This window comes from Oncorhynchus gorbuscha, linkage group LG05 (assembly GCF_021184085.1).
Source record: "Oncorhynchus gorbuscha isolate QuinsamMale2020 ecotype Even-year linkage group LG05, OgorEven_v1.0, whole genome shotgun sequence".
NCBI classification, from domain to species: Eukaryota; Metazoa; Chordata; class Actinopteri; order Salmoniformes; family Salmonidae; genus Oncorhynchus; species Oncorhynchus gorbuscha.
The window spans coordinates 615,591-624,274 of record NC_060177.1 but is presented as its reverse complement, the minus strand read 5'-3'; the positions used below and the strand labels follow the sequence as shown (position 1 = coordinate 624,274).

At 40.4% G+C, this 8,684-nt stretch overlaps 1 protein-coding gene across 2 annotated transcripts in view; it reads left to right on the top strand.

Moving 5' to 3' along the window:
* Window positions 1-2,891: 2,891 nt before the first annotated feature.
* Window positions 2,892-8,684, top strand: part of LOC124035437 (multiple C2 and transmembrane domain-containing protein 2-like) — a 59,959-nt gene continuing 54,166 nt past the window's right edge. The window contains exons 1-4 of one of the 2 annotated variants that reach the window (XM_046348886.1): window positions 2,892-3,133; window positions 3,250-3,326; window positions 4,319-4,433; window positions 4,724-4,753. In XM_046348886.1, coding sequence (XP_046204842.1) covers window positions 3,271-3,326; window positions 4,319-4,433; window positions 4,724-4,753 — 201 coding nt within the window. In that variant the 5' untranslated portion in view covers window positions 2,892-3,133; window positions 3,250-3,270. The remainder of the gene's footprint in view (window positions 3,134-3,249; window positions 3,327-4,318; window positions 4,434-4,723; window positions 4,754-8,684) is intronic. The other variant, XM_046348885.1, reaches the window with a different exon arrangement.

Below are 8,684 nucleotides of genomic sequence, written 5' to 3'. Positions count from 1 at the left end.
GTTAATGTTACCAGTGACTGTTTTGAGAAGGCACAGTGTTAATGTTACCTGTGACTGTATTGAGAAGGCATAATGTTACCAGTGACTGTATTGAGAAGGCATAGTGTTAATGTTACCAGTGACTGTATTGAGAAGGCATAGTGTTAATGTTACCTGTGACTGCATTGAGAAGGCATAATGTTACCAGTGACTGTATTGAGAAGGCATAGTGTTAATGTTACCAGTGACTGTATTGAGAAGGCACAGTGTTAATGTTACCAGTGACTGCATTGAGAAGGCACAGTGTTAATGTTACCAGTGACTGTATTGAGAAGGCACAGTGTTAATGTTACCAGTGACTGCATTGAGAAGGCACAGTGTTAATGTTACCAGTGACTGTATTGAGAAGGCACAGTGTTAATGTTACCAGTGACTGTATTGAGAAGGCACAGTGTTAATGTTACTTCTTTGCTTTTTCGGCTGGTGGAAGTTGTGCGTTGTACATGGCACAAAAATATACATTTCTAGAGTAGTGAAGATATTGTCTCCTGTTCATGTCTAGAGTAGTGAAGATACTGTTCATGTCTAGAGTAGTGAAGATGCTGTTTATGTCTAGAGTAGTGAAGATACTGTTCATGTCTAGGGTAGTGAAGATACTGTTCATGTCTAGAGTAGTGAAGATATTGTTCATGTCTAGAGTAGTGAAGATATTGTTCATGTCTAGAGTAGTGAAGATATTGTTCATGTCTAGAGTAGTGAAGATACTGTTAATGTCTAGAGTAGTGAAGATACTGTTCATGTCTAGGGTAGTGAAGATACTGTTCATGTCTAGAGTAGTGAAGATATTGTTCATGTCCAGAGTAGTGAAGATATTGTTCATGACTAGAGTAGTGAAGATATTGACTCCTGTTCATGTCCAGAGTAGTGAAGATATTGTTCATGACTAGAGTAGTGAAGATACTGTTCATGTCTAGAGTAGTGAAGATACTGTTCATGTCTAGAGTAGTGAAGATACTGTTCATGTATAGAGTAGTGAAAATGCTGTTCATGTCTAGGGTAGTGAAGATACTGTTCATGTCTAGAGTAGTGAAGATACTGTTCATGTCTAGAGTAGTGAAGATACTGTTCATGTATAGAGTAGTGAAGATACTGTTCGTGTCTAGTGTAGTGAAGATATTGTTCATGTCTAGAGTAGTGAAGATATTGACTCCTGTTCATGTCTAGAGTAGTGAAGATGCTGTTCATGTCTAGAGTAGTGAAGATACTGTCCATGTCTAGAGTAGTGAAGATACTGTTCATGTCCAGAGTAGTGAAGATACTGTTCATGTCTAGAGTAGTGAAGATACTGTTCATGTCTAGAGTAGTGAAGATATTGACTCCTGTTCATGTCTAGAGTAGTGAAGATGCTGTTCATGTCTAGAGTAGTGAAGATACTGTCCATGTCTAGAGTAGTGAAGATACTGTTCATGTCCAGAGTAGTGAAGATACTGTTCATGTCTAGAGTAGTGAAGATACTGTTCATGTCTAGAGTAGTGAAGATACTGTTCATGTCTAGAGTAGTGAAGATATTGTTCATGTCTAGAGTAGTGAAGATATTGTTCATGTCTAGAGTAGTGAAGATATTGACTCCTGTTCATGTCTAGAGTAGTGAAGATACTGTTATGTCTAGAGTAGTTGTTCATGTCTAGAGTAGTGAAGATACTGTTCATGTCTAGAGTAGTGAAGATACTGTTCATGTCTAGAGTAGTGAAGATACTGTTCATGTCTAGAGTAGTGAAGATATTGTTCATGTCTAGAGTAGTGAAGATACTGTTCATGTCTAGAGTAGTGAAGATACTTGTTCATGTCTAGAGTAGTGAAGATATTGTTCATGTCTAGAGTAGTGAAGATACTGTTCATGTCTAGAGTAGTGAAGATATTGACTCCTGTTCATGTCTAGAGTAGTGAAGATATTGACTCCTGTTCATGTCTAGAGTAGTGAAGATACTGTTCATGTCTAGAGTAGTGAAGATATTGTTCATGTCTAGAGTAGTGAAGATATTGTTCATGTCTAGAGTAGTGAAGATATTGACTCCTGTTCATGTCTAGAGTAGTGAAGATATTGTTCATGTCTAGAGTAGTGAAGATATTGTTCATGTCTAGAGTAGTGAAGATACTGTTCATGTCTAGAGTAGTGAAGATATTGTTCATGTCTAGAGTAGTGAAGATACTGTTCATGTCTAGAGTAGTGAAGATATTGTTCATGTCTAGAGTAGTGAAGATATTGTTCATGTCTAGAGTAGTGAAGATATTGTTCATGTCTAGAGTAGTGAAGATATTGTTCATGTCTAGAGTAGTGAAGATATTGTTCATGTCTAGAGTAGTGAAGATATTGTTCATGTCTAGAGTAGTGAAGATATTGTTCATGTCTAGAGTAGTGAAGGTATTGTTCATGTCTAGAGTAGTGAAGATATTGTTCATGTCTAGAGTAGTGAAGATATTGACTCCTCTTAACAGTTGACGGTTTTCACCAATGCTCTTCTAAATGTTGCACCACGGATACTGAGTTGTCGTGACTGGTTCTCTTAGGAAACTGTGCCGTCTCACATTGAGCCCATCATCAAAACCACTTCCTCTGGAAGAAACTGTCTCTGTAATCAGACATGACATGAGATGTGAGCTGGAAGATGACTGAATGTAGAGTATTGAGTCCACTGACGTTGTGTTGAGATGGAATCATGTTTTTCTTCCTGACTCTCAGTGAAATCTCTTCCCGCTTATTGTTTACATTCCGTTAATCATTAACCAAGAGTTTATTAGTCATATGCACAGGATACACGTTACACAGTACAAGGAAATGTTGACTGCGAGTTCACTCTCACCAACCTTCCAACCTCAGTGCACAGCCACACTAACCACTAGGCCACTGAGGCCACCCCATAATAATGACATTAAATCCAGTCCATAGTGTATGATGAAGTCATCTGTCCTCTCATAGAGATATTCCTTCTCTGTGTTTTGTCCGTTCTCAGGTACAAGTGATCCTTACGTGAAGTTTAAACTGGATGGGAAGACACTATACAAGAGCAAAGTGGTTTATAAGAACCTCAACCCAACATGGAACGAGACCTTCTCTTTCCCTGTCAGAGACCTGGACCAGAGACTGTATATTAAGGTAGGGGTTAGGACATACCTCATGTGTGGGGCCCAGTAGGGGCCGTTCTGGTCAGACGAGTGTTTCTGCTCTTTGTTCTGTTTCACCCTTCATTAAGCATGTGGTCTACCTTGCAGGTGTATGACCGGGATCTGACCATGGATGACTTCATGGGATCCAGCTATCTTCTCCTCAGTGATCTGGAGATGGAAAAGTGAGTGACACATTTTAAAATTTCACAGTTTTCAGGAGATAGTGATTGTTGTAACTCTGGCAGCAGGTAACCTAGAGGTTAGAGAGGTGAGAGGTTAGAGAGGCAGCAACCGGAGCTAATCTCAGTTTATAGTGCAATATGATCAGTAATGTAATCTTACACATGTAAAACATTAACACCTGGTGTGTGTATCTATCAGTTACACACGTCAATACACACAAGTATTCTGACGCCGTTAATGTTGTCAATACGAAAATAACACTGATTCTCTCCAACCTGGCATTTCTTCATAATGAGACTGATAATCTCCAACCTGGCATTTCTTCATAATGAGACAGATAATCTCCAACCTGGCATTTCTTCATAATGAGATTTCTTGGCATTTCTTCATAATGAGACTGATTCTCTCCAACCTGGCATTTCTTCATAATGAGACTGATTCTCTCCAACCTGGCATTTCTTCATAATGAGACTGATTCTCTCCAACCTGGCATTTCTTCATAATGAGACTGATTCTCTCCAACCTGGCATTTCTTCATAATGAGACAGATAATCTCCAACCTGGCATTTCTTCATAATGAGACTGATTCTCTCCAACCTGGCATTTCTTCATAATGAGACTGATTCTCTCCAACCTGGCATTTCTTCATAATGAGACTGATTCTCTCCAACCTGGCATTTCTTCATAATGAGACAGATTCTCTCCAACCTGGCATTTCTTCATAATGAGACTGATTCTCTCCAACCTGGCATTTCTTCATAATGAGACAGATTCTCTCCAATCTGGCATAACAAAGTGTAATGACTTGTTTCAAGAAGGTTTTTTATTAAGAAGCATATCCATGTGAAAAAATGTACAAACCCCCTATCGTCCATCTGTCTGTCACAGCCCGAGCTGAACTAACCCAGGCTAACTGAATAGTGACTATGCTAAGCTAACCCAGGCTAACTGAACCATGTTTTATGCTAAGCTAACCCTGTTGTATCCCCAGGGTGTGTGAGCTGTCCGTGCGTCTGGACGACCCCAACAGTCTGGAGGAGGACATGGGAGTCATCATGCTGGACATGTCTCTCTCTCTTAGGGATAGAGACAACGAGAAGAACTCTGTAAGGAACCAGACAATACAATATACCATATCTAACAGGCTTGGTCGTCAATTCCTTTTCAGTTCAGTCAATTCAGGAAGTCAACTGAAATTCCAATTCCATTTGTTCCTCATAGAGAAGCGTTGAAGAAAATGAGAGTGAGTTTTTAACTTCCTGATGGAATTGACCCCAACTAGGATGTCTACCATATTCTACAGATGTACTTGCATGTTTTTGTTCCTCTACGAACTGTGACAGTGTGTTGTGCTTGTAACCTGCATGTACTTGTTGCCTGCATGTACCTGTTGCAGAGGTGGCCTAAGAGGAAGAGGAGTATCAGGGTAAGTCATCCAAACATATCCACTCTAGTGTGCTGACACCACTATTTAATCAGGATCCACTCTAGTGTTCTGACACCACTATTTAATCAGGATCCACTCTAGTGTTCTGACACCACTATTTAATCAGGATCCACTCTAGTGTACTGACACCACTATTTAATCAGGATCCACTCTAGTGTTCTGACACCACTATTTAATCAGGATCCACTCTAGTGTACTGACACCACTATTTAATCAGGATCCACTCTAGTGTTCTGACACCACTATTTAATCAGGATCCACTCTAGTGTTCTGACACCACTATTTAATCAGGATCCACTCTAGTGTTCTGACACCACTATTTAATCAGGATCCACTCTAGTGTTCTGACACCACTATTTAATCAGGATCCACTCTAGTGTACTGACACCACTATTTAATCACTAAGGATCCACTCTAGTGTACTGACACCACTATTTAATCACTAAGGATCCACTCTAGTGTACTGACACCACTATTTAATCAGGATCCACTCTAGTGTTCTGACACCACTATTTAATCACTAAGGATCCACTCTAGTGTTCTGACACCACTATTTAATCAGGATCCACTCTAGTGTACTGACACCACTATTTAATCAGGATCCACTCTAGTGTTCTGACACCACTATTTAATCAGGATCCACTCTAGTGTTCTGACACCACTATTTAATCAGGATCCACTCTAGTGTACTGACACCACTATTTAATCACTAAGGATCCACTCTAGTGTACTGACACCACTATTTAATCAGGATCCACTCTAGTGTACTGACACCACTATTTAATCAGGATCCACTCTAGTGTACTGACACCACTATTTAATCAGGATCCACTCTAGTGTACTGACACCACTATTTAATCAGGATCCACTCTAGTGTACTGACACCACTATTTAATCACTAAGGATCCACTCTAGTGGTCTGACACCACTATTTAATCACTAAGGATCCACTCTAGTGTACTGACACCACTATTTAATCAGGATCCACTCTAGTGTTCTGACACCACTATTTAATCAGGATCCACTCTAGTGTTCTGACACCACTATTTAATCACTAAGGATCCACTCTAGTGTACTGACACCACTATTTAATCAGGATCCACTCTAGTGTACTGACACCACTATTTAATCAGGATCCACTCTAGTGTTCTGACACCACTATTTAATCAGGATCCACTCTAGTGTACTGACACCACTATTTAATCAGGATCCACTCTAGTGTTCTGACACCACTATTTAATCACTAAGGATCCACTCTAGTGTTCTGACACCACTATTTAATCAGGATCCACTCTAGTTTTCTGACACCACTATTTAATCAGGATCCACTCTAGTATACTGACACCACTATTTAATCAGGATCCACTCTAGTATACTGACACCACTATTTAATCAGGATCCACTCTAGTGTACTGACACCACTATTTAATCAGGATCCACTCTAGTATACTGACACCACTATTTAATCAGGATCCACTCTAGTGTACTGACACCACTATTTAATCAGGATCCACTCTAGTGTTCTGACACCACTATTTAATCAGGATCCACTCTAGTGTACTGACACCACTATTTAATCAGGATCCACTCTAGTGTTCTGACACCACTATTTAATCAGGATCCACTCTAGTGTTCTGACACCACTATTTAATCAGGATCCACTCTAGTGTTCTGACACCACTATTTAATCAGGATCCACTCTAGTGTTCTGACACCACTATTTAATCAGGATCCACTCTAGTGTACTGACACCACTATTTAATCAGGATCCACTCTAGTGTTCTGACACCACTATTTAATCAGGATCCACTCTAGTGTTCTGACACCACTATTTAATCAGGATCCACTCTAGTGTTCTGACACCACTATTTAATCAGGATCCACTCTAGTGTTCTGACACCACTATTTAATCAGGATCCACTCTAGTGTTCTGACACCACTATTTAATCAGGATCCACTCTAGTGTACTGACACCACTATTTAATCAGGATCCACTCTAGTGTTCTGACACCACTATTTAATCAGGATCCACTCTAGTGTTCTGACACCACTATTTAATTAAGGATCCACTCTAGTGTTCTGACACCACTATTTAATCAGGATCCACTCTAGTGTTCTGACACCACTATTTAATCAGGATCCACTCTAGTGTTCTGACACCACTATTTAATCAGGATCCAAAACAGTTTTTCATTGAAACAATTCATTTGTATGAACCGAATCAGTCCCATGAGGCTGGACATTGGTCTTTCTCCACTAGAGGGCAGTATACCACCAAGAACCCATTCAGTGTTTTATAATGAGTTCCTGCCACATCCCTACTAATAATCTCTGTTAAATAAATGGTGTGTTTGATTTGATGGTGTTAAAGTGTAGCAGGTTGGTTCTATGTCTCGTCCATAATGGCACCCTATTCCCTATGGTACCTGGTTCTATGTCTCGTCCATAATGGCACCCTATTCCCTATGGTACCTGGTTCTATGTCTCGTCCATAATGGCACCCTATTCCCTATGGTACCTGGTTCTATGTCTCGTCCATAATGGCACCCTATTCCCTATGGTACCTGGTTCTATGTCTCGTCCATAATGGCACCCTATTCCCTATGGTACCTGGTTCTATGTCTCGTCCATAATGGCACCCTATTCCCTATGGTACCTGGTTCTATGTCTCGTCCATAATGGCACCCTATTCCCTATGGTACCTGGTTCTATGTCTCGTCCATAATGGCACCCTATTCCCTATGGTACCTGGTTCTATGTCTCGTCCATAATGGCACCCTATTCCCTATGGTACCTGGTTCTATGTCTCGTCCATAATGGCACCCTATTCCCTATGGTACCTGGTTCTATGTCTCGTCCATAATGGCACCCTATTCCCTATGGTACCTGGTTCTATGTCTCGTCCATAATGGCACCCTATTCCCTATGGTACCTGGTTCTATGTCTCGTCCATAATGGCACCCTATTCCCTATGGTACCTGGTTCTATGTCTCGTCCATAATGGCACCCTATTCCCTATGGTACCTGGTTCTATGTCTTTGCAGTGTGTCGTCCTCCGCTGTTTGCATACCGTATGAAACAGATTTAAACAGCAGTTTTTATTAAGCTCCGGTACAGCCGGAAGATGATTACTCTGAGACAGGGTCCTCGTCCATAATGGCACCCTATTCCCTATGGTACCTGTTCTAAAGTAGTGCACTACATAGGGAATAGGGTGCCATTTGTGTCACAGATTAATCTAGTGAACTGAATAGGAACTTAATGTATTTCTCTGTCAGTTTTCTCTTGATGTAAGCTCACCTAATTATCTTAGAGCAGATGGGTCTTAGAGTGCGCCACGAATGGCTCCCTATTCCCTATATAGTGCACTACTTTAGACCAGAGCACTATGGCACCCTATTCCCTATATAGTGCACTACTTTAGACCAGAGCCCTATGGGACCCTATTCCCTATATAGTGCACTACTTTAGACCAGAGCCCTATGGCACCTTATTCCCTACATATAATGCACTACTTTAGACCAGAGCACTAAGGGGAATATACTGTACACTGCGTAGGGAATAGGGTGCTATTTTGGATGCTGAAGTGAGAACACTAGTCTTCTGTCTGTCTGATTGATGGACGTCCTTCACTGGCTGCTGTTAGTCTTATTAAAGGGGACCAATATGCCTGGACATATTGTTGTAGTAAGTGTCAAGATTATACAAATAGTATTCAGAAATATTGTTTTCCAGTGTTCAGCTCATTTGAAATCCATTTACCTGGTGTTTATCTGTGTTTATAATGGTGATATAGCATGGCTCATTTGAAATCCATTTACCTGGTGTTTATCTGTGTTTATAATGGTGATATAACATGGTATTTGAAATCCATTTACCTGGTGTTTATCTGTGTTTATAATGGTGATAT